Below are 27,945 nucleotides of genomic sequence, written 5' to 3'. Positions count from 1 at the left end.
AAGAATAAATGTAAAAAACAAAATTAAATAATAAAACATTCTAAAGTAATACAACAAGAAGATCATAAGTACTGTTTCATACAGCTGGGCAAAGTGAACAAAAAATTGTATATATTATGAAATGCATGAATAAACAAATATAATTACCATTCACCATCTTTGAAAAAGTTCAAAAGGTTTGTTCTATAGGAGCAATACCCTACACTAAATATATCAGACACGTGGGAATAACTATTGCCGAGTTCATGAAGTCTGTTTAATACGGCATTACAAGTATACACTGTCCGTGAATCGTTGCTACAAAACGGTGGCACCTGTCTAGTCATTCTTCCAGGCACCCTGAAGTTACTGTGATATAATAGTTCAGGGCAATCCCATATTGAATTTACAATTTTGAATAAATTTTAATTTTTTAATTTTTCTTCTATCATTATTCAATAGAAAATAAATATTAAAAAGCTAAAGATATATAAAAATTAAAATAAACTTAAATTATCTTAAATCAAAACTATTGCTCAATGGGAAAAAAGAGGGAAGAGGAAAGGAGGAGAGATTAAGGAAGAGGAAAGAGATGTTTCTTCAGACGTGATTCAAACAGAGATACTGTAGTAACATCTTTGACGGTGGATGGGAGATGGATCCACAGTCGAGCCGCATGGACACTATATGCGTTAGAGAAGAAAGAGGAATTGTGGGCGGGTTTTAAGAGTGTCTTGAGAATTAGAACGAAGAAGTAAACCACGAACTGATAAGCGTTGAAATTGTTCACGCAGGTATATAGGAGCGTTAGGACTATGAAATACATTGAACAGAAGTGAGAGGGAGTGATAGTCTCTCCGCTGTCTAATTTTGAGACATTCGAGTTGCCTACGATAGTCAGAAATGTTGTCATATTTCCTTAGACCAAAAATGTTTTTTGAAGTCGTTTTAGTTTATCTTTTAGATGGATTTCAAAATGGTTTGTTGTTTTTAATACAGAACCTAATGGTTTGTTTGGTTACAGGGACGCAGATGCCATGGCTTCTGGTGCTCAGCAGCTTCGGCTGCTGCTATGGAAGGACTATTTACTCAGGAAGAGAAAACCGGTGAGTTTAGCCTATTTTTAATAACAGTTCAGCCCTCACCACCTTAAGCCTCTACCAGGGGCGAATCGTCTAAATAAGCGATTATGCACAGCTTACCATTTTTCATTTATTTTATTGGGTAAACAAACAGTATGTACACGAATATTGACAATTTCTTTGTATATTAGTGTACGACACTCATGCACACACAAAAACAATTGTTTACACTCAAAACAATAATTTAAATTATGTTAAATATAATAAATGTAAAAGAAACGAAATGAAAAAATATGTACATAATAATAAAAATAAGTATCTGCTTTCTCAAAATTTCTATGATTTTTGACCTAAATTGTCATACATTGTCACACAAAATATCAGCCTCGGTAAATCTATTGTTATATTGGTCGCATATTCTAGGTATTATATATTGTTTCAAATAGTTTGTTGACGCGTTTTTTGTGTAAAACAGAAGATTTTGTCTTGTCGGTCTAGATGGCACACGGGATGACAGTCATTCAAGTGGGTTAGGAGGAACAATTTTATTATTTATTAATTTGAATTAAAATAACTGGTCTAACATTAAGAGAGTTTATTCCATGGTACTTCATACTTTCGGCATTATATTTGACTTTCTATAATAAGGTTGTATAGTAACTATGTTTATGGGAAAACTAAATAAATTGATTTATATTTATCAATGTTTTGAGTATGTCAAAATGCTTGAAAACTGGCTGGATTTTCTCCCATATCCTTATCTCAAAAATGTTTTCCCTCTCTGTTGCAACTAATTTAAATATGAACAACTCTCTAGGGAGAAAATCCAGCCAGTCTGCAAGCATTTGGGCGTACTCAAAACATTGTTGATTGTTGTAAAAAAGAAGTATAAAAAATTGGAAAATTACTTCAGGCGTTGCCAAGTAGGTGAATTGGTTCAGCCGGATGATAAAGGTTTTAGCTCTTTTACTTCACAAAAGTCAACAGATGAAAGAGTTTACAAAATGTGGATGTTTAAACATAGGCGGAATGGTGAATGTTACACGTGGCCAATTAAACCAGCCAATGACAGGTCATAATCCCTGTAAATGCCTAGACTTCCATATTCTCTTCTCAAAAATGTTTTCCCTCTCTTTTGCAACAAATTTATATCTAAATACAATAAATATTCATTTTAAACCGTTTTTATTTCAAGACGATAGTAAAAATATTTCTTTTTATACAATTTTTTTCTCTGTTTTTGATGTTAATTATTGTATCTTCTACTCTTACTCAATTTATATATATATACATACGAGCATATATAATTATCTTATACACTTACTGTAACTTATTTTATTAATTATTTTAAATATAAACTTATGTATTCATATTTTTTTGTATAAAAAAAAATGTGTATTTGCAATTTGCTTTTAGATTTTTCTTATATACTCTGTACATCTACTATTGTTTATTATTAATATTTTTAATGCATATTTTTATACTCAACTACTAATGTTACATTGCATCTTTATTTTTATCTTTTTTTATTAAGCAAAGTTTAACTTTTGATTTGCATTGCAATATGATTTTTTGGTTTTGATGTTCTTTATTTTCAAAATTATTACTATGTTTGTACTTACCTGTATTATTTTTGTAAATTAAAAAAATAACTAAAAATAAAAACATTAAAAAAAACTCTCTAGGGAGGAAATCCAGTATATCTACAAACATTTGGAAATACTCAAAACATTGTTGACTTTTTACTTATTTAAATAAGTTTCGGTTTTGCCTGAACATCTTTTTTCGGTCGGTCATTCCAAAATTCCTAGACACCGCCTCTCCGAAGAGTCCTCCCTTCTAGGATAACCGGCTAATTCATTAACTTATTTTAATTATGATCCTCATCTACATATAATATATTACTGTGTATTCAATTTACACGTATTATATATCCGCAGCGGACCATAGTATTCAATTATGTTTTATTTCATTATTCAACTAGCAATTTCAAAACAGAAACTTCAAACAATCATTCGTTTCCACGCCCACAAAGTTCCATTCATGTCTGTTGCAACTTAATTTCCTAGTTAGGTTAGGTTGGGATTTCTCAAATCACGACAAATGCGAATTAAAAATTTAATGAAAAGCTTACATTATTTGACCTGTAAAGACGATCAAAAAAGATTGATTATGTACGTTACGGCATCCGTATAAAAAATATTTTTTCAAAAAGGAAAATATTTCAGGTATCTGTAGCTATCAAATAACCATCGACGTGCTTAAAAACATGCTAAGCATTTGAGCGATCACAATGAACAGTCATGAACATGCTTAAGTTATCGCAGTCAACGCGTGTGTAATCTCTTAGTCAACGCTCGTGTCAGTTTGTTTTTTGTTTTCTGGTAAATAAATACAGTTCACTGGCAAAAAATCGGCGTTTACTTTAAAAAAATAATACAATATATTGCATTTGCAAAATAGATGGGAGTATCTAATACAAAAAAGTTAAAATTAAATTCTAAACAATTACTATGGCGACTGCTTTTCTTGACATTTGGCTCGCCAACCGCCGGTTAAATGCAATAAATAATAAATAAAAATAGCAGTTTTGGTATATTTTCCATGTTTTCACCGATGAAATTCAAATATGTGATTGCGCAGCAGGATTATACGTAGCGAAACGTAAATATTTTGACATTTAATATTAGGTGTTCACGGATGTTCCATTGTGATCGCGGATACGATAGACAACCATGGTGAGAAATTGTTATCACGTCACTTATTAGCACGTCGATAGTTATTTGTGATTTAACTACAGGGCCGCAATTACAAACGCTATATTCATCGATACATATTGAGACGGTATAAAGTAAAATCGATATTTATTTACTGAAATGTGTATATTTGTAGGTAGTCAGTAACCTGTAATCGAACACGCTCAGAGAAATGAATGCGTATTTAATTTTTCATACAGAAAACTTAATTTGACTTTGTGGATAAAATTGAAAATACATGTTAACTTCCCATTGTCATTCGGGCCCAGGTTAGGTCTGTTCTGAGATGATGCTTTAATAATGCTCGTGTGCACAGATAACCATCGGAGGAATCATCTGGGCTGCTGCAGCTCTCCTGAGTCTGGTCATAGTCAGGAAGAACGTGGATCCCATTCCCCACGCAACATGTGAGTTCCTTATTCTTTTACGTTAGTTTATGTATTGCACCCAATTTCCCCTATCGCTGATGCCAAGGCTAACTGAACGATGCGCCATTCCTTTAGAACCCTTACAAGTTTAATTTTTATCCAAAAATGTTTTTAATTTGCCAAAATGTTTAGGGACAAAGGCCGGATTAGCCAGACGTATGTATCGTCTTTTTATGTAACCCCGTGTAGATTAGATACGTTCCGACGTCTCTGATGCCATTTCAAGAGCCATCTTCGGGGTAAATTATGTGTTAAGTATGGACCTAGAAATGATGGAAAATATTATAATAAAAGAAACAATTGGATTGCGCAGAGACCCAAACAACAATATAAACAAAGACGACGGGCTCCAATCAAACTCAATATGGTTCCTGGCACTACATACGACAAACAACAAAATGACACTGAATCTACTGCCGACTGCGACATGGTACAAACTACTCGTAAATGTTTATTATTATTATATATATAATATGTTTATATTATTTTCCTTCACAATATCTTTTTTTTTCATTTATTAATTCAGATATTCAAAACATTACAGAAAGAAAACCCAACTCATTCTAAATACAAAAATAAATCACAAATTATAGTAAACAGTTATGTTATTAAAATAATATAGCAAAATGTAAAAAGACAATTAAAAGTTTTAAAGTGCTTTCCTGAGAGAAGGCTCACTGTCGTGAAATATGTCGCCATCAGAGGTGATGCGATTAAGTAGCAAGATTGCTCTACCAACCGGCATTACGATTAGCAGGCTGGTTCTGCATCGTGGTAGGTAAAACAATCGATGCTGTCTTTGTCGAAGATAGTTATCAGGTACGAACAGACCGACATCCATCAGAATTTCTGAGTTATGTATGCGACCACCATTCACCTGGAAAAAGTGAACACCCAAATGAACATCCACTTAATCCACCCAAAACGGAACAACTATGGATGGCTTCAGCCAGACGACAGAATTTGATTCAGGATACGGCACTACCCGATGTAAGGAGTACCGCTTTCCCCACCGTAAAACTACTGGGAGTCATCCTTAATTCTGACCTTTCTCTTGACGCTCAAATTAGTAGAACGATAAGTTCATGCTTTTACCAGCTGAGACAGATTAAATGCATACGCAAAAATTTGCCAGTTGATGCCGCCCGTCAATTAATAAATGCGTTTGTAGTGTCTAGAGTCGATTATTGTAGTGATATCTATGCAGGTCTACCAATGAATAAAATGACTCGCCTACAGGCTGTATTCAATGCCGCAGCGAGACTTATTTTTGGAATCTCTAAATTCAGTCATATCACTCCACTACTTCGGGAATTGCACTGGCTACGTTTTCCACAGAGGGTGAAATACAAACTCTGTTGGCTTATGTATAAGTCACTGCACAACTCTGCTCCAGAATATCTAAGGGAACTCTGCATTCTAGATGAACTAGCTGACATACGTCTTACGCTTAGATCAGCTACATCTACGTCGAAAGGAAAAGTTATTATACCTCTACGCAAACAGCGCACTAAATTCGGCGAACGTGTATTTGCGGTCGCAGGCCCTAGCAGCCTCCCAGCAGAAATCCGAAACTGTGAGAGTGAAGTGATGTTTCGGAAGAAACTTAAAACCCACTTGTTCTCTAAATCATTTGAATAAATTCTTAGCATGTGGTGGAAAAGTAAAATGAAAAAGTACATTATTTTTCTTAAATTAAAAAGTTAAAATTAAATTTATGTCTTTATATAATCACTTTGTAAAGCGCCCTTGAGGTATTATATTACGAAAATGGCGCTATATAAGTTATCCATAATAATAATTATTATTATATCCCTCCTCCTCCATAATGACTGATAGCCTGGCATCCCCAGTAAAAAGTTGGTTGGGAAGAGCCAAGGATAATATCCACACTCTTTGAAATTTATTCTGCACTCCACCATCAAAGAGTATCGAGCTTCATGTGGCGACCAAATAATGGAACTAAACTCCAAACGACTTCTTACCAAGGAATTATACAATGTCCTCATAACCTGAGTGTTAGAAAAGCAACACATACTTAACCCTGGAAATGGCTCCTGTAACGGTAGCCGAAATGTCAGAATGAATCCAAACTACGCGGGATCACCCAAAAAAGACGCGGCCAATTTTTCATTGCCCTCTGGATGAATCTTTATTATTTATTGCATTTGCGTCACAATTTTATACAAATTACGTGGAGGCCGGAGGAAAGATTGAGCAATTGGGTAATTTGACGATTTTTCAGCGAAATCCATATCTGATTACCACACCATTAATATTGCGTATCTGTTTTCAGGTGAGTTCAGTGCTCGTGCCTTGCCGAGTGCCGGTGTAGCTTCCTTCCTGCAGTCCTTTCTGTGCTCCCTCAGTAACGAGTGTGGTCCTCTGAACAGTTACGAGGAGATCCCCGACTTCAGCCATACCAGGTAAACTAGATCTGCTACCCCATAATGTCATTTAATATGGAGGATTTGATCATTATTTAGAACATGCAAAAGATCTTATCATTATTTGGCCTTGATGTTCGAAAATCCATTAAACGTGTTAATGAGATTTGCAGCTTCGCTAATTTTCATAGTGTTTTTCGTATATTATGTACTTCGCGTATCCAGTATAAAAAAACCAAATCATTGCTAATTATATGTTCATATCCCAATCTTTCCACAGCTGTAATAAATCTATCGATTTGGCAATGCTGTTATTTTCTTTATTTATTTATTTTATTTTCTTTATTGTCCAAACTATTACTTTATCCGTAATTTATATTGTTTAGGGCATTTCATCGGTATGCCAATTTCGGCGTATCTTAATCTTCTTCCTCTTCATTTAGATCTGTTGATCTGTTCTGGCAGAAAGCTGCTACTCTCGTGACCTTGAGATCCAACTGTCCTTCCGTGCGGAACGCACACATTCTTTTGTTTCGTCCTCCTCTTATGGGGGTGGTATTCGGATCCTCTGCCTCTGACCACCCAGGGAGTCCTTCTTTATTCAAAGCCGTTCTCTCATTGTAAATATCCGTGTTTTTACTTATGTTTTTTGTGTAAGTTATGTTTGTTGTGCTACTATTGTTTTAAGATATTGTTTTTGTATATTTAGATACGTGTATTTATGTAAATTGTTTGTGTAAATACATATTTTTTGAGTAAAATCACAGAGGCATTGAGGGGATCCTGAGGGGTGGGGACGACGTGTTGGCCTTTGTCCATACATCCTCCTCCACCCTCCTTAATCTGCATAGAGTTTGTATTCCTCAGGAATATTTATAATAACTTTCCACTATGCGCAGCTGACAAAGAGTACCCCAGGACTATATAACAGCTGCGGGTGGATGGTGGGCTTAAGGATCTCCCCTCAATGTCCTTCCGTCTTTTAGGCGGTCTTCCAGGAAGACGATGACAGGGTGGAATTTCATCCGCCGGAGGGGATTCTGGAGTTGTCCATTACGTTTACATGATCTCTGCATCATCTTCTTGCTCTGCTCCATCGCACATCTTCGGTGCCACAGGTCCATCTTGTTTCTTCATCACGGATTTTAGCTCTAAGCGTTCTCCCTGTGACTGCTTTTAAAGTTTTGATGTCCGATGTTCTAAACAAAGTCTTTCTCCTGGTTATGTCACTCATCTTGATCATGTATTATTATTTTTAAAAAGATTCTCAGTCCTACGCTACAGATGTGTCCGGGGAAACTTATAAATTGCTATGAAAAAAAAACCTTTGATATTTTAATCTTTGAACCTTGATAGTTAAAACTCGCAATCGACTTTACCATAAGACGGATATAATGAATTTTTTCAGCTCATGCTTATTGGAAACAGAAAAAGCATTTTATCAAAAATCGGAGATAAATCACGAATACAATTACCTATGTGTCGCATGTACGTAGTAAAAGAGTAACCTAATACATAATTTTCTCGCATACTCTTTACGTCTCACTCTCGATAATACAGGTTTATTCGGGAGCGACAGAGACAATTTCACGCGTCAAACAGCAAAGTTTCCAGTGCTTCTAGTAGCTCCCCGGCTATCGTCAGTTCGTCAGGGGCGGTTCTTTCGCCCGCACTGCGAGCTTTCCTCCGTTTTCTGATTCGTACAAACGATTGTGTTTGTACACAAGATAAATAAAAGATTGCCTACTTAGTCGGTTCGACAATTTCTCATGGCTTTACCCATGGCCATTTAGATTTGAAAACATCAAAGGTTTGATCTCTTTTCGCAACTACAAATTAGTTGTCTCTTGACTTTTACCGTTTCTATCGAGCTTTTCTAAGCCTATTATCTGCAAAACTGAAATGCTACGCAGTCATTAAATTCATATTCTTATTACATTGACTTCGACTCTTCCTTTCATGACCAATTAAGGGATGTAGTATTACTTGCTGCGCATTACCCGCCCTAGTTAAGCCGTATATCTTGATTTTCAAGCTCTCTCCCATTTTTACATTCCTCGATAAGAACTTATTTATTTGTGACCTCGTGACCCACACTCTTTATTTTTCTTAGATGAGTTCTACTTTCAGATAAAGGGCCCCACACCATAAAAATTATTTTAACTTAAAAACAGTTCAAAATTCTACTTTATTTATAAATGATGATTTGTGGCGGTTAATAGCAATGAAAATTATTGTGTATATTTATACGCACAACGCACATGGACGTGAATAGTTTACAAACGTTTTAAATAAATGGATAATAAGCTATTACCTCTTGTTTGATTTCACCGGTCCGCCGTGAAACTGACGTCAATTTAAGACTCAAACTCTGGTCTACTTTTACTATAAAAAAGTCAAACTTCTGAATGCTAGAACTATCTTTACATGAACTAATTTGCATTTGTTGAGTTGCGTGATAAGTTTACATGGATGATTCTTCAAGATGATGTATAGATTTTTATTGAATTCCGTCACTTTAAAAATGCAATTTTAACGTTTACCGATGTTTCTATAATATTTGTATGTGAGCGCAGAATCTAAGTAAAAAATTGTATAAAAATTAAGAGGTGTTCTTAAATTAGAATTTTCATTCAAAAACATCTTTTTTTAACGGCTTACGCCTTAACACAGTATGTTTTTTTAAATAAAAATACAAAAAACAAAAAATCAGTGATAAACATAGAAAAAATCATAACCGATCATATGCAAGACAAATAACATGGTAAAAGTAAAATGTTTTGGAATGGCATAGGCACGAGGCAATGTATAATAATGTATTATTTTATATTAATTAAGGTAATCAGCGCTAGAGAGAGAGAGATATATATAAGAGAAACCTCTAAGAGAGCTGGCTTAAGGTCCCATCATTTTACCCCCGAAAAACCTCAGTAAAAGAAGCGGAAAAAACTCTTGTAAGAGAGTCAATCTATCTGAACTCGCCTCTATATGAGAAATAGCCGAAACCGTGACCTCTAGAAAAGAGCGTTTGGGTTTTTTTTATTTTTATTTTTTATATAGGAGTTGCTTTATTAACCTTGCTTATAATAAACGAGGTTTATATTTCGAAGGTGGATTTTTCTGCAATTAAATTTCTTTAAATTTACCTAAACTGTTGGGATCAGGAGGGATATACTAATGTGGGCCAATCAGGAACTTTTCAGCATTTGCTCATGTGGAGAGGAAACCACTTAAAACTCTTCAGGAGAAGCCGGCCTGTTGGCAGTAGTCAACAATCAGAGTCAGAGCGTTTGGTTTGGAGATGTAGCCGCAGTGTCACCGTTTGTGCACGTGCTGAAAGGCGATCATTTTTCTGTTGATAACTATACAGGGTGTTCTTTAAACCCTGTCACATCCGAAACCACGATGATCAGTATGAGGAAAAAGACATATTGGCACATTAAAATATTTTTTAAGAAAGAATAAAATTTACAAAAATAAAATATTTTAAAACACAAGGAGGGGGGAGTCTGTTATACCTTCAACCGCGTGGCGACGCCCCCCTCGCTTCTCCCCTGCAGAAGTACGGAACCGTTTGTTTTATTTAAATATTTTCTTTTAAAAAAATTTGTTCGTTCTAAATATTTTTTAAATACGCTAATATGTCTTCTTGCCTATACTGATCATCGTGGTTTCGGATGTGACAGGGTTTAAAGAACACCTGTATAAAAAAATGTCTTTTACTAAAAAAGCATACCTGAAATTATTCTTCCGTTTTTCGTTTTAATCTAAAATGGCTCTTTATAAGTTATACCATAACCCACAGACACCAGTAGCCAGTTGTATGTAAAGGTAACCTGTTATGGGATCACCATTAGGTAGGTACAGAGTTCAGTTGAGCGTATTGCACAAACTATGTCACTGCTGATCTGATTGCATTGTGCATTTTTCTAGGCGGGTCTGTCTACCTATCCATCTAGAACTAGAATGATCCAATTATGAAAGATGCTTTTAACAAATAGTACATTTTATCAATTTCATAAATAATACGTTTATAAAATAATTTATTCCATTTTGATGTAAACCTGTAGCTCAATCACAAATATATATCGATGTACTAATAAGCGACGTGATAAAAATTTCTCACCATGGTTGTTTATCGTATTCGCGATCACAATGGAACATCCGCGAACACCTTATATTAAATGCCAAAATATTTACTTTTCGCGACGTATAATCCTGCTGCGCAATCACATATTTGAATTTCACCGGTGTAAATATGGAAAATATTCCAAAACTGCTATTTTTATTTATTTATTCATTATTTATCATGCTATTTATTGCATTTAGCCGGCGGTTGGCAAGCCAAATGTCAAGAAAAGCAGTCGCCATAGTAATGGTTTGTAATTTAATCTTCACTTTTTTTAGTTTTTTTTTTTATAATAAACGCTGATTTTCCGCCAGTGAACTGTATTTATTTACGAGGAAAACAAAAAAAAAACCCGACACGAGCGGTGACTTAGAGATTACACACGCGATGACTTACGACTGCGATAACTTAAGCATGTTCATTATTGTTCATTGTGATCGCTCAAATGCTTAGCAAGTTTTTAAGCACGTCGACAGTTATTTGTGATTGAGCTACTGGGCTTTCGGCTTATCGGGCCCATCTATCGCACACGAATAACGAAATACTGCGAAAGGTTAAGTTTTTTGTATGATTTCTTCCAATACAAACTTTGTCTGCTTATACGGGGCAAATTGCTATCCCAGTAATTTAATCCCCGCTTCATCTACAAGAACGGATAGTCAAATAAACGTTTAAATCCGAAGGTCTAATACTTGAATTCAATATTTCAAATGATATGTTCATCTTTTTTTACCGTTACACGTGTAATAATAATAATTATTTTCGATTTGAATTATTTGAAATATTTAAAAATGAGTCATAATAATGTACTCGTATTATTATTAACATGATAATTTTATCTCTAAATATTTTTAAAGACAATTTTTGAGGTACCTAACATTTGATGTTACCCCAAAATTAATTTAAAAGATATTACGAGTACAGATAAACGTCATTTTACGCCGGGGTTCCGTTCCGAGAGACACCGGCGTAAAATGAACACAAATATAATGGAAGATATAAGATTATGTTCCGTGTCAAAATTCTATGAACAATCTAACATGTGTATTAAAAACATATCCTATATATATTACAAATAAATATAAATGTATTTAATAAATACAGTTTAAATTCGTTTACAAAATAAATAATCTCTTGATACAAATAACGATTTATTGGTTATAAATACTAACTCACCAGTTCGTTGGTACTAAATTAAATTCTCACACTTTTTTGCAAAACGCATCTAATTTCACTCACTGATGGCTCCTGCAATGGTAGCCGAAACGTCGGAACAAATCCAGCACACACGGTATCACCCAAAAAAGAAACATACTGATAACAGCGATCGTGAAAACCTTCGCACCTATTTGTAATTTGTTTATTGTAAAAAAAAAAATTTAGCGTGAGCAAAACGGATAGGAAGACCCCTCAGTCTTTGAAACGGTTTTCGGGTATGTGGAGGGAGTGCTTTCCCGCTCGGATACGGACAACTGAGGGTATTAGAAGCAGATTTAGAAATCTCCACCAAAAACGGAAAATTTGTTATTGGTGCCAAAATAAACTATACATAAAAACCTACCTGTATAAATAATAGCGTAATTCAAAACCGTCTCTGAATCTTGCAAAAAGAGATTTCAAGTACACTACTTGACACGTCAAACTTAGCGTTCTCCATTGAGTTAGTAAAGCATAATTGAAGACTGTTTTAACAAAGCGAAATATCTACAAAATGTAAAATTTTCATGAGAAGGTTTTTTCATGTTTAAAATAAAATGAATGCGATTTTAAATAAAATAAAAATTACATTACATAGATGTATAAAATCCTTACACATGTACTAAAAATCAACAATGTAGAATCAGTAAAATTATTTATAAAAATGTTCTTAATTCACGAATTTTCCCAAAAAAGAATAATTACAAATTTTTGTGATAGGAATGTATGGAAAATTGATTTATGTTGGGAATTAAATAAGTTTACTTTTGCATGAAATCGTTTTAAACTGATTTTTTGTAAAATTATGTGTTTAATGACATATCTAAGTACCTATGTAAATTTACACATTTAGGTTTTTACCTCCTATATTTTTTTTACATACATAATAGCACAAATAAACTGATTTTAGTATTATCATTATACTTCTTTTTTCTTGGCTGAAATCAAGTTTTGTTCGTGATTTTTTTTCGATTTTAAAAAACTTTTCGCTTTGTGAAAACTCTTTGTAGTGTAGTTATTTCGTTTTGTAAAAATTCACGATATTTGAACCGTTGCATCTTCGCATATACAGGGTGTTCTTAAAACCCTGTCACATCCGAAACCACGATGATCAGTATGAGCAAGAAGACATATTGGCACATTAAAATAAATTTTTAGAGCTACTAAAATCTTAAAAAATAAAATATTTAAAAAAAAAACAAATGGTTGCTTACTTCTGCAGGGGAGAAACGAGGCGGGCGGAGGGGGCAGTCTGATACACCCCCTCGCTTCACCCCTGCAGAAGTAAACAACCATTTGTTTTTTTTTAAATATTTTTTTTAATTTTCTTCGTTCTAAATATTTTTTCAAATATGCTAATATGTCTTCTTGCCCATACTGATCATCGTGGTTTCGGATGTGACAGGGTTTAAAGAACACATGTATATCGGTTTGTTAAAGTTTTATTTTTATTATTGCAGAAATTTCACTTTGTGAAAACGGTCCTCAATTAGAAATCTCACAGTTCTTTTTAAAAAGTTTTTCGCAAATATCTAAGCAACACTTCTAAAATTGAGATTTCTTAATTTGCCTCTAATACATTCAAATATAGTCGTGTAATAATTATTTATTTGATTTTGATAAAGTATTAAGTAACACCGACGACAAGTTATTTTTAATTTCGCAATAATCAAATGGCAAATATCCGCAGTGGATGTGAGGTCTGCTAGCAACTTCTGGCCTGATCTGTGTCAGTCGCCACCATTAGCAAAAATTGTTACAACTTACAACACAATACCCGCTCACTGCTAGAATTCTCCAACTCTCTACACATTCTGCTCTTCTCTTCCTCGTAATAAGAACTAGAAAGAAAAAGTTGTAACGTGCGTGCATTTGAGAGTATAATCTATGCCATGCACTATTAACGCACGCGTTGTAAATACTCAATGAAATTAATCTTATTTCGCATGCTCTCAGGCGGTCACCAGTTAGTTAGCTATTGGCTTCAAAGTAATGCAAAATTAAGTATAAACTTGCAATTTTAATTTATAAAATAATATTTTTAAGATCCTCATGACTTTCTAATTTGTTTTTGCTGTTTTTTATATTATTATTATTTTTTTATTTTTTTTATTTCAATTGTTTACCAAGTATTTTTAAATTCATCATCAAAAAAATATTTGTTTACTTACACATTTTTTTGAATGCATTTTTTACTTTATTTTTTATTATGTTTTTTTTTCTCTTTCTACTCGGTATTTTGCTATGTTTTTTTTAATATGCTTTTTGCTATTCATTTATTTTTTTACTATGACTTGAAATATGTTTCTTACTATGTATTCTGTTTTTACTTCGCATTTTACTGAGTTATAAAATATTTATATATGTATATATAAATTCAATGTTGTTACATTTTTATTACATTTACTACATTTACACTACATTTTTATTATGTTTATGCTACATTTATTACTTTGTTTTTGCTTCATTTTTTACTACATTTTTACTACATATTTTACCATGTTTTTACTCCATTTTTTACTTTGTCCACTATCTTTATATTTGTTTCTATTTATTGATTACTGTTTTTATTTATTTTTTTACTGTCTAGAACGGGGTAAATAACCCTAGTTAGATAGTCAAAGCAACTTTGAATAAATTATAATTTTGTGTATGTAGTATAATATGATAATAAAAAAATAAAAATAAAATATATGGGCAATAAAATGTATATATGAATCACACCGACTTCGTGGTTTTTCATTACACAAATAAAAGTAAAAACGCTTCGTTTTTAACCATTTTTATTTACAATATTTGAGTTTGTCCAAATGTTTGTAGACAAAATACTGGATTTCACCCCCTCGGGAATCATTAAGATTAACAAATTACAACAGGGATGGAGAATACCTTAAAGAAGGGAATATGTAAGTCTAGACATTTTCAGGGCTTATGACCTGTCATTGGCCACATACAAAATGGCAAATACTTTTTCCGAGATAAATTCGCACTATAATTTCAGGTAAAGTTGTTTAGCACGTATGTGTGTCATCGATTGTGGACTATGAACTCCACATATGTAATGTTGATTATGTTTTAAATAGATGAATAAATAAAATAAAAATCCAGCTATAATGAAGTTATGTCTTTCATATCTTCCGATTCCAATCAGCCTCCCGGGCCTGTTTTTTCATACAATTCAGTTGTAAGGGTCAGGTAGGGAAAGTTATATATTAGTTTAAGGCTGTAGTTTGGTAAAACGCACGCAAAATGAGGAAATCATACGATTTTGCTATTTTAAAACGAATGGTTTTTTTAATACCGGTACCGATAAGAACAGGTATGAAGGTAATAAAAACGTAAACACGATAATAATAATAATATTTGGCTGATTTATATAGCGCCATTTTTGTAAAAAATCACCTCAAGGGCGCTTTACAATTGTATACCTAAACTTACATTCTAACTAAACTAACTAACTAACTAACTAACTAACTAACCATCACGCCATTTCCCCGGGGGGTAGGCAGAGAGGATAGAACGCCACACCACTCTGTCCTGGCACACTTCCTTTGCTTCCTTCACATTCATACATCTTCTCATGCACGCACGTCGATTATTCCGACTTTTCACATGACCACTTTCAAGAATTTGTTGTACTTGATCATGCCATGTCTTTCTCGGCCTTCCTCGACTTCTACAACCAGACACATTCGCATCATAAATCTTTTTAGCCGTTCTTTCATCATTCATTCGCTCCACATGACCGAACCATCGCAAAAGACCTTTCTTAATTTTGTCGATAATGCTTAACTCAGCCTTGCATTCTGCTCTAATTTCGACATTAGGGCACCTATCATACATATATTATATTTCCAGATTAAAATTGAGGGTATGATAGTTTAAAGAAGTGGGATTTTAGTTGGGATCTGAACTGACTGGGACTGTCGATGATTCGTAAGTTTGAAGGCAATTGGTTCCAGGCAGAGGGGCCGGCGGCGGCAAAAGCACGATCTCCAAATCTAGTGTTTGGGGAGCGCCGGATTTTGACAAGCTTTCCTCTTCCTGAATCAAATGCTGACCTAAGAGTACATTTTCTTTGACATGTATTTTCCCAAATAAAAAGGTCCGATAGGTATTTTGGAGCCATTTCATGAAGGGATTTGAATACTGTCCAGCAAAGCTTGTATTTTATTCTCTCTGGGCTTTTTAACCAGTGCAAATCTCGAAGATGTTGTGAGATGTGAGAATTTTTTAAAACTATATTACCAAAGGCATAATTTTACGTAGAAATAAAGGAAAATGTCACAAAAATGCATGTGATTTAAAATGCTTGTAATTCTTTTCAAAAACAAAAAATTAAGATTTTGCTTCAACCATTTTCATGTTCAATTTATTATCTTCAAATTATTGCAAAAAAATTTAGTTCAATACTTAGTCTTTATTGAGATCCCAGATACCTAAGTTTAGTCTAAATTTAAAATGGCGTAATCTGTCGGTCTAAAAGTAATTATATTTTAGTTACGTAAAACTTTCAAGTATATTTTTTAACAGACATACCTTAAAAATTATTGTTTTTATCTAATTTGTGTTGTTTTATTATTGCGCGATTTCAAAAAAACATTCGTTTTAAAATAGCAAAATCGTATGATTTCCTCATTTTGCGTGCGCTCTACCAGACTACAGTCTTAATGATTATATTTTGTGTCCTTGTATCCTTCTCTGTGTTAACATGTAATTTCTTTTGCCAGGTTGAAGCAATATCAGGATCAGTTCATTCCTGTGTTCGCTGACACGGATGTCCAGGATGTTGTGCAGTCCCTTCCGGGAGCCAGCAGACTCCTGGCCACCATCACACGGACCATAGACCTGCCGCAGCTTCATCAGATCGTCCGTGAGTATTTCTAAACTTCTCCAACCAGACTCCTAATCTCTTTCAAGTAACAATATTTAGAGTTTGTCCAAATTTTTGTAGACAAGGACTGGATTCAACTCCCCGGGGAGCTGTTAATATTTACATATTCTAAATGTCAACCGTCCGTCTTCGAAAGACGATGGTGATGTACACTTGATTTCAAGACTGGGAAGGACAGCTTTTCCGGCGACTGTACGGGACCAGAACAGTCGGCCACATTTCTCACACTTCCAGGTTGTGGGGGGGGCTCCAGTAGGTAGCTGCCTTCCTCGCAGTCTTTTAAGCCTCAAACTTTCCAGCCAGAGGTCGTCGTGTGCCATTTTGCCCTCCTTTACGGCTCCTCTCCACACATCTCTATCTCTGGCGAGATCTTCCCAATGATCAGCGTCAATGCAAAAGTCTTCAAGTCGCGTTTACAGACATCATTAAATCGCAGTCGCTGACCATCGTGGGATCGTTTAGCATCACAAAGCTCTCCATACATAATATCTTTCGGTATTCGGCCATCATTCATTCGACTCACATGACCGAGCCATCGCAGGCGTCTTTCTTTTAAGATCGCCATCGCCGAAGACATCTGAGTACGGGTTAGTATATCTGCATTTGTCACTTTGCTCTTCCACGTCACGCCAAGAATTCCTACTACAACAGAGATGAAGAACATTTTAGAGATGGTAACATAGAAGTCTAGGCATCTACAGGGCTTATGACCTGTCATTGGCTGGTTGAAGTGGCCACTTTACACACTGTAACATTCACCATTCTGCCCATATTTAAACGTCTATATTCCTTCAATTCTTTCATCTGTTGATGTTTGTGAAGTTAAAGAGCTGAAACCTTTATTTATGCGGGTGAGATTCAGCTGATTGAATTATATCACCTTCATACTAGGCAACGCCTAAAATTTTATTTTTTTATTTTTTAATTTTTTAATTTCTATACTTCTTCATGGACCAGGTGGATTTATCAATAATATTTTGAGTTTGTCCAAATTTTTTTATGTGTATATTCCTTCAATTCTTTCATCTGTTGACGTTTTTTAAGTTAAAGAGCTGAAACTTTTATTTATACTCTCTATATTACCTTCTCTAAAATGTTTTTCATCTCTGTTGTAATATGTTATTGTTAACAGCCTCCTAGGGAGTTGAATCCAGTCCTTGTCTACGAAAATTTGGACAAACTCAAAATAATGCTGACAAAAAAAATATAAAAACCAAAATTGTTTTAATGTTTGGCCACAAAGGTAATGATTTAGATTTGAATAATTAATACTTATTTGTTTTTTAGGAAAAGGATTAAAAGTGTCTGACCTATTCCTTAATCCAGAAAATATGAAGGATACCATGATGGTGCATTTAAATGTCAACCGAAGCTCATTGGACACATTACTTGATAGCGATGTTAAGTTTGAAAATGTAAGTAAAAACTTGTTAAATAATTTATTTTCTCCTTTACATAGGCACCATTTATTTCAAACCTTTTTTATGAAATCATGTTTTTTGTTATTTTTACGAAGAATATTTTGGTTGTAAATATTTAATTTCCATAGTATGTTTTTGTAAAATTTTAATGCAATTGAATGGTCAATATAAATATTAAAATTTTCGTAAAAATATTCCGTAGAAATCAATTTTTTACAACCAAAACATTCTCAACAATGTTTTGAGTATTTTGACCATGACTTGTGTGGAATTTGTGGATTTTAATATTAATTTAGTATCTGAGTGACTTATTCATCTCAAATTCTTTTATTTTTTCTTCTTTATAAATTTGTATAATGGAATTTATTTTATAAATAGTGTCTTCTGTATGAACTTAAAATAATTTATACAGAATTTCTGTATTGAATGTTGAGGGTTTCTTTAAAATTGTTTTAATAACTCATATGTTCATTATTATATTTTGTACCTTTTACATTATTTTTATATAACTTTTTTCTTTTCTTATAATTTAAATTTATATTATTTCTATTTACTTTATTTTTATAACTGTATATAAATATATGTATTTTCATTTTATTTGCAACTTCTACGTGCCTAACATTTCTTAATTGTTAAATTGCTTTTATTTTGATACCGATAATGTACTTAATCAATAGCTTACACCACTGTGGAAAATTTATATTTACTGTTTTCACAATTTTCGACTGTTAATATATATTCTTATTTTCTGTATACAATTTATGTAAAAACTGTTGTTTTTTCCCAAATAAAAAAAATAAAATAATAATCTTTGTACCATTTTAAGAGGGAATATTTTGAGTTAGTCCAAATTTTTGTAGATAAGGAGTGGATTCAACTCCCTGGGGAGCTGTTTATATTAACACATTACAACAGAGATGAAGAACATTTTAGAGAAGGTAATATAGAAGTCTAGGCATCTACAACCCTTGTCTACAAAAATTTGGACAAACTCAAAACATTGTTGATAAACCACCTGGTTCATGAAGAAATAAAGAAATTGAAAAAAAAATATTTTTCAGGCGTTGCGTAGTATGTAGGTGAAATAATTCAATTAGATGAATCTCACCCGCATAAATAAATGTTTCAGCTCTTTAACTTCACAAACATCAACAAATGAAAGAATTGAAGGAATATAGATGTTCAAATATGTGTAGAATGGTGAATGTTCACAGTGTGTAAAGTGGCCATTTAAACCAGCCAATGACAGGTCATAAGCCCTGTAGATGCCTAGACTTCTAAATTACCTTCTCTAAAATGTTCTTCATCTCTGTTGTAATATGTTAACGAAACATTCTTCCTAAAAAAAGACAAAGAACATAATTCTAAGTAAAAAAGGGTTTGAAGTAAACAATTTTATCCTATTTTTTTAATGATTGTTGGCAGCTTAATTTAATCTGCAATATAATAAAAATTCCACAAAATTTGTGTGATTTGTAATGCTTGTATATCTTTTTAAAAACCAAAAATTAAAGTTTTTTCTTTAATAAGTTTACTGCTCAATCTGGTATCTGCATGATATATTCCCTTCTCAAAAATGTTTCTTTTCCCTCTCTGTTAAAATAAATTGAAATATTTTAGTTATATCAAACTTTAAAGTAAAATTTCTTACCAAAAATTCGCCAGAAAACTACTGTTTTTATCTATTGTTTATTTACTTTATTTTTTAATCGAGCTATTTTGAAAAATCGGCGTTTGGAAAGGGCAAAATCATATGATTTTAGAAGATTTTAGAACATTTTAACTTTTGCATACAGTAGTATTTTTTATTAAGTTATTGGTTTTGTAATTTTTTGACTCAACAAGAGTACTGTACTCCTATCAATGCAGGAACTTACGATTTTTATTTACCAGTACGTGATTTAAACTGCACCTGTGATTTTATGAAATACTTAATCATGAAGCAGTTACAACTCTCATGGATTTAGTTTGAAATTGTATTCAATTGACATTTGAACTTTTATTCTGATCAAATTTCAGATAGTACAAGAAATATCCTCTAGTCAAAAATTGTCATGTAACTCTGACAAACTGAAGTTGTTTTTCAACTCGACGAGTGAAGAAGATGTCGAAGAAGTTCTGCGGAAAATTTGTGAGCTGAGTCCCGAGGAAATGGAGAATATTTTGAAACAGCTAGTCATGGGGATCAATCTCCAGAAGTACCTTCAAATTGTATGTACTGCTTGAAATAATACTTGAAATAAAGTTGATTTAAATATTGTATTGAGGATTTCAGATGTAGAAGACATATTCTAAGTGACAACTGACTAATTTATTTACTTATTTAAATATACGCCCAATGGGCATTTTTAAGGACATATTTATACATAGAAAATTATTATAAAGGAAAGTAGAAAGACACAATTGTACATAGTAGACTTGGCGGGAGTTTATAATTGAATTTGATTCAGTGATTGTTTGAAAGAAAATAACTTGCTATCAAAGAAATTAAGACTGGTATGTTTGTTGGTAGACCTAAGAATTCTGGGCAAAGGGGAATGAAAACTGTTAGTTCTATGGTTATCAGTGTGAAAACCATAGTTAGTTCTATGGTTATCGGTATGAAAACCATAGTTAGTTCTATGGTTATCGGTATGAAAGAGTAAGTTTTGTCTGAGGTTTCTAGTTGGGATATTAAATTTTATTGAGCTCAGTAGTTCAGGCGCATCAAAGAGTGAGTTGAGAATTTTAAATAGGACTAGGTCAGATTTATTTCGACAGCCTTGAAGAGAAGATATATTTAATGAGATATACAGTACCTTAGCAGGGCTTGGAGTTTTTAATGGTTTACACACTTTTATTAGGAAGCCCAGAATTTTATATAATTTTGATAAAATAGCCTCTATATGAATATTAAAAATAAGTTTTGTGTCAAAATATTTTTTTTTGTTGTTGTTTGGTATGTAATTAAGTTTTGTTCTTCTCTCTCTGTTTTTTTTTCTACATCCGCTCCTAAGTGAAGCATGTGGACATCATTAGATGCATCCAGTAGATGCTATCGCTCCTGCACTAAGTTCCCTGAAGGCACCCTAAAAATTATTATCGATGGCCTTCCAGGATGGCGGGAGCCCCCAGGTGTGAATAAAAGGCTACTCGGGTTAACACGTTCGCGGTTATGCCAACTATAGTCTACAAAATCAAATCTCTTTTTTAGGAAATGTAGACTATAATCATTAGTCCAAAAGACATTAGTAATAAAATGTTGGGTATAGCCGACGTGTAACTGAAGTAATTATATGGTAGAAGGAGATATTGTGTCTATAAAAAACAGTCGGCAACAAAAATGTCCCAATATGTTAGTCAAATAAGATTTACTTTAAACCATCAACTACGGTCCAATCAGAAGTGAAATATTCCAATAAGTAAGAAAGTTGTGATGTGTGCATCCAAAGCTTGTGTCCAAGCCAGGTCAACCACCGCACTCTCGAGACGCTTGTTAAAGGAGGCTGCCGTGTCCATTCTCTGACTTAAATGTCGATTATAAAATTACAGTCGGTTAAATAAGTTGTACTCTTACTTCTTCTTTCTGTGCCATATCTGGTCGTCCTGACGTTGGCGATCACTCCAGAGTAGGCATTCCGGTCCTGTGGCAACTGGAACAGGGCCCCAACCCCGCGCACTTCCGTCCAGTTGCGGATGTTTCTCAGCCAGGACATCTGTCGCCTTCCAACTCCGCGCTTTCCCTCGATCTTCCCCATCGTGATTAGTTGTGTTTAACCGAAACCCTCACGATAATGCTGTATTGCGACTGAATGGTCAAACAATTGAGAGAGTGACTAAATTTAAATACCTCGGCAGACAAATCATTTCTGATCTGGACCCAGATAGGGAAGTTTGATGCAGAATAGAGATAGAACTATTAGCATTCAATAGCATGAAATCGTTCTTCTTGCAGTGATAGTCTTAATTTAAAACTGAGACAGGATTGTCAAGTGCTATACTTCTCTACGGGGTTGAAACATGGACTCTCAAGGTGAACTCCACGAACCGATTAGTCTTTAGAAATGTGGCTTCACCGGAGAATGCTGAGAATCCCGTGGACAGACTTAGTGATCAACGTGGAGGTGCTCAAATGAGCCAGTGCCGAAAAAGAACTACTGTTCTCAATAAAACAGAGAAAACTCGCAAATTTGGGCCATATCATGTGCGGAAGTAAAAATGGGCTTCTACTGGAAATCTTACTAATAAATTAAATTGTATGTTTCCAGGCAGGCGAAGTGCTAAACAAGTTAACAGGGAGTGATTCTATTACCAATTTGGGAGACATGCTGGATGCAATCTTCCGACTAACAAGCCTGGAGAACTATATGCCGAAGGAACTTCAACTTCACAAGTGGCTGCCTCAAATAGTCTCCATCACGAGAAATGTTCAATTTTCTAACTTCTCCTACGTAGACTTGGACATGTAAGGCTTTAGAACTTTTTTTTATTTTTATTGTTTGTTTGTACTTACTTAACGGGTCCTTGTCAGTCCAGTATGCAGCGGCGGATATTGCTTTGTCATTTGCCATTCTCAAATCATCCACATGTGTAGGCATCGCAGCAGATGAGGATCATCCTGCACTGCTCCACAATTGCAGCTCGTGTCATCTCATTTCAGATTCCAGAAAGCCCCACCTCTGTTGATAGATCGTTCATTTGTAAAACAGGCTGGAATGCCCACTAGTTCTTCAAACTATTGACAAAATACATTTTTGCTTAACTAAATAATTCATGTTGAAGTTTAAATATTCTTCAATGACTAGATTCCATATCCAACTCCTTAAAAAAATGTTAGTGATTCTTCCCAAAGATATAAAATTCATAATTAAAACATTATTTCAACTGCGTTGGAGCCAGATTTTAAGAAGTTAAATATATTGAAAAATATATAAATTATTATTCTTTCAAGCATACCTAATGGAAGAGAATATATGTAGTTCAAAAGAATATGAATAGTTGATCACATAAATAAAATAATATTGCTATAAAAACTTCATCAAAAGTCAATAGATGTCGCCTTTCATGAAGTATTAAATAATGCGAAAGTAGGCCTGCTTGTATTAGGTAGAATGGTGAATGTTGCACAGTGTGTAAAATTCAAAGTGGTTCATCTGTCAAAAATATCTCCATTTATGTTTAATTATATTTATGGACATAAAGTTATGTGTTACATTTTTTAAAAATTCTATGGTCTATTTAATCCAATGTTAAAATAGAGCTTTACATTTGTTAAAAATTCTTGTTTCAATACATTGTTTGTAAATTTTTAGTGTCTACCGGTTGCTGAATCTTTTCGAGCCAATTTTCAAAAACTCTGATGTGTATAAAAAGATCTGCAACGCTGTCGACATTCTTTCTTCGACATTGTCAAGTTTTCAAAATTTACTGGACAGGAGAGTCCACAGCCCGAACCCTAGTAATGGTAGATCTAATATTCAAACCATCGGAAACTCTGTGAAGGTATTGCTGGGGACGGAAAAGGGGGATGAGAATCTATCCAACAGATTTATTAAGCTGTCAAATAAAGTGGAGCTTTTTACTTCAACTGTTAGGTCCGTTTTACAAGACGGAACCCTGGGAACATCTGACCCTAGAAGCATGTAAGTAAAAAAAAGTATTTATTATCGCATGCTATTTTTATTATTTCTTTCTATTTTTCATTTACTAAATAACACTCCAGTTCACAATGGAGTTCTAGTGCCAACTCTAATGTATGGGAGCGAAGTATGGAATTGGAAAAATCATGAAGAAAGTAGGTTAAATGCTGTCGAAATGTCGAGATCTGTGAACTATGTTAGACTGAGACTTGCATTATCGACAAAATAGAGGAAGGGGTGTTGCGTGGTTTGGATATGTAGAGCGAATGGACATCGAAAGAACGGCTTAAAGAATCTACAATGCGAATGTTGATGGATGCAGAAAACGAGGAAGACCGAGAAAGACATGGCACGATCAAGTCCATCAAATACTTAAAGATGGACATGTCAAGAGTAGGAATAATCGGCGTGCATGCATGAGAAAATGTATGAATGTAGAGGAAGCGAGATCTGTATGCAAATACAGAGTGATATGGCGTTCTATCATATCTGTCTACCCCTACGGAGAAACGACATGATGGTTTGTTTGTTTTTTGCATATAAAATATTTTACATACAAAAGTAATTTCTACTAAGAGTCCTCATCAGGGAAACTTGTTCTGAAGAGAAATTTACAGTGTTATTTTTTTTTTACGTATTTCACATGTCATTTAAATGTTTTTATTATTTTTTCTATAAAAATTTTCACCACCCAGATTTTGATTTCTCTTTTGAAATATTGTTTGTTATCAGTTGACCTAATATTATGTGGAAGCATATTAAACAATTTGGAAGAAAAATAATCCTTGCACTTCATCAAATGTTGTGGTAAAGGGAGGAATATTGACAGTGGTATTATTTCTTGCCCTTGTTAAATATTCATGTCTCTGAGCAGGGGGATGATAATGTCCATCTCCAAATCTGTCTAGCAGAATAATTCCAGCATATATTAGGCATATCTGGAAGAATGACCAGACAGGTGCCACCGTTTTGTAGCAACAATTCACGGACAGTGTATACTTGTAATGCCGTATTAAATAGACTTCATGAACTCGGCAATAGTTATTCACACGTATCTGATATATTTAGTGTAGGGTATTGTTCCTACAGAATAAACCTTTTGAACTTTTTCAAAGATGGTGAATGGTAATTATATTTATTTATTCATGCATTTCATAATATATTTATTGAAACAGTTTTTTGTTCACTTTGCCTAGCTGTGTGAAACAGTACTTATGATTTTCTTGTTGTTTTACTGTAGAATGTTTTATTATTTAAACTTTCTACTGAATATGCTGTATGATTTTTAGGTTAATTTTTAAAATATAAATCTTGTATAATTTTTGGTTTAATTTTTTTTGTTTTATAAATCTTGGGTATAAGGAAATTCATGTTTTAAAAAATAAAAAAAATATTAAGCCAAATATGTTAATATTCTAAATGTTAGTAAAAGGCAGATTTGCCATTTATGTTTATTAAAATATAAATAAATAAAAATATCTCAGGCACATCAAAGGCTTTGTTGATATGGGTTGTTACCGTAAGAATAACTTTTATGATGCCTTTTTGTACTTGAATAATTCGTTTAAGATGCGTAGCTGCAGCGGATCCCCATCCTATTAATCCATATTCTAAATGAGATAGTGCATAGTGCATAGTATATTTTTTATTATAATTTTTTCTTATGAAGTTTCTAATGGCCTTAAAGAAATACATTAACTCATAAGTTTATTAGCCGTGTTATTAATATGAGGGCCTGCCCCATCTTAAGTTCTAATCTATTTCAAGGCCAAGATACTTAATAATTTTGAATTGTGCTATGGTATATATCTACTGGGAGTTTTATGTTTTTTTTTAAAGAAAACACACCTTATACCTTAGGCTTTATTCCAGATTATAGCTTCCACTAAACCCGGAGTTCTATATATCTAGGCATCTGACTCTTATTTAAAAGTTCTTTATTCACACCTAACTAAAAATTGAAAACCCCACAAGTAGGCACCGCAATTGGTTAACACTATTTATGAATAAAAAAAAAGTGCAACACAAAAAGAGGGCAAATTTCAGTACTACATTACTATTTATATAATTATGACCCCATTTGCTAGATATAAAACCCATGTTTAATCAGGACTTAATTTAATCCACACAATTTTCGTGTTATTTTTCCATAAATTCTATGTTAAATGATGCCTTTAATAAAAAATTACCTGATATATTTAAAAAAAAACCTATTTTCTTGTTTCTTATTTTACGGAATTAAGGTTTTTTTTTAAATATGAATAATGTGGATGTTTAAACATAGGCAGAATGGTGAATGTTACACAGTGTGTAAAGTGGCCACTTAAACCAGCCAAGGACAGGTCATAAGTCTTTTAAATGCCTAGACTTCTATATTCCCTCCTCATAAATGTTTTCCCTCTGTTGCAACAAATTTAGATCTGAATAACTCCCTAGGGAGGAAATCAAGTCGGTCTGCAAACATTTGGACATACTCAAAACATCCACGTACACCGATCGCAACGTATCCTTGCAACAAATTTAGATCTGAATATTTTGGTTTTAAATATTTAATTTATACAGTATGTTTTTAGAAAAATTTTAATGTTATTCGACAGCCGATATGAGCATCGACCCATATGGTAGGTCTTCCTATAGAGAAGTTTGTTAAAATAAACTCTTAGCCAATATCCATTTAATTTTCAGCCTAACCTCAATATCCCAGTTTGTAATGGACACGCTCCCTGAAAAGACTCGCTACGATATGTTCTTCTACCTCACTCTCCTTAACAAGCTCGTGGCGGGTGGACTCCAGTCCACCAAGCTGCACCTGCACATGGAGGAGATCTTGCTGGAGACTTGTCGGAGGCATCCTCAAGCCGTGCAGCTCATCGGGAAACTGGGCCCGCAAACTGTGGCCAGAGTTATCGATGGGTTCTCGGATGCGGATAGGATACAGGTAAATTTTTATTTCCCGCTTTCTATAGATCTAGCGATCTGTTCAGACAGGATATCAATCATTGTCATGTGTCCAACTTTCACTCCATCTCTTTGGTGGTCGACCCTCTGAGTCTCGTGCATCACGATCTTAGGAATCCTCGCTGGGTCCATCCTCAACGTGGTCTGTTCAGAATCGTCTTCTCATCCTACTCCATCTCACAATGTCCTCTATATTGCAGGATCTGTGAATCTCCTTGTTAGGTTTTTTTTTATTTTTTTTATTTACAATTTTTTTGTTTACATTTTTTCATGATATATACTTATCACTATATTTACTAAAACAAAATCCCACATAAGCATGGCCTGTGCGTGGGTATATTAAATCTAGAATATATTATAAAATCTATGGTGTAGATGTATTTATAAATTTAAAAAATAGAGACTTATAAAATAAAAAATTACGAGTAAGTGGAAAATAGGATAAAAAATAGTAAAAAGATGTAGAGCAAAAAATATTAAGACTGTAGTAGTTAGTTAAATTAAGAAAAATTACAATAAACAAATAAAAAGTTTATCTGGAAAATAAATTATTGACATTTATATTTGCGACTTAGTTTATATATAAATTATTAGAAGAAGAGAGGCTTAAATTGTAATTTCCTGTTGTGTCTTTAAAGTAGGAGTTATAAACTTAAGGAACAAGGACATTTACATTCCTCTGTCCTAGTGTTGATTAACAAAATGGAATCTCTAGGTATCTCTGAGGGCTCTACTTATATATCTATTTCTAACTACGAGTATATTAGGTAAAAATATACTATTTTTAGCTAAAAAAGGTAGTACTTCAGTACTGAAACTGAATTATTTCTCTTTTAAAACAGACTGTTCCAGCTTGACGGTACTTCTTTCTTGGATACAAAATTAAATCAATGCACAAAGGTGTTGCTTAAGCCGTTCATCTTGATATGTTTATAATTTATTCCAACCCACAAATATTTTTAATTCCTATCATTACGTGTCTATAAGTTGTATAGAACATGTATATTATATGGTTTCTTTGAATCCCTTAAAATATGTACGTGTATATTTATGTTTTTCCTCTTTAAAATTTTTATTACAATTTTATTTTATTTCT

The 27,945-nt window shown here is 33.5% G+C and overlaps 1 protein-coding gene across 1 annotated transcript in view; it reads left to right on the top strand.

Annotated features, from left to right (window-relative positions):
- The first annotated feature begins 1,009 nt into the window (after positions 1-1,009).
- Positions 1,010-27,945, top strand: part of LOC148274128 (uncharacterized) — a 91,791-nt gene continuing 64,855 nt past the window's right edge. The window contains exons 1-9 of the mRNA XM_088237586.1: positions 1,010-1,085; positions 4,134-4,224; positions 6,542-6,671; positions 16,689-16,831; positions 18,140-18,267; positions 20,293-20,484; positions 22,521-22,717; positions 23,565-23,894; positions 26,577-26,829. Coding sequence (XP_088093712.1) covers positions 1,017-1,085; positions 4,134-4,224; positions 6,542-6,671; positions 16,689-16,831; positions 18,140-18,267; positions 20,293-20,484; positions 22,521-22,717; positions 23,565-23,894; positions 26,577-26,829 — 1,533 coding nt within the window. The 5' untranslated portion in view covers positions 1,010-1,016. The remainder of the gene's footprint in view (positions 1,086-4,133; positions 4,225-6,541; positions 6,672-16,688; positions 16,832-18,139; positions 18,268-20,292; positions 20,485-22,520; positions 22,718-23,564; positions 23,895-26,576; positions 26,830-27,945) is intronic.

Source organism: Micrasema longulum, unplaced genomic scaffold (genome assembly GCF_059751315.1).
Source record: "Micrasema longulum isolate JH-2025_06_02 unplaced genomic scaffold, ASM5975131v1 h1tg001747l, whole genome shotgun sequence".
NCBI lineage: Eukaryota > Metazoa > Arthropoda > Insecta > Trichoptera > Brachycentridae > Micrasema > Micrasema longulum.
The sequence above is the reverse complement of the archived record's forward strand: the minus strand, read 5'-3'. Positions and strand labels throughout refer to the sequence as shown.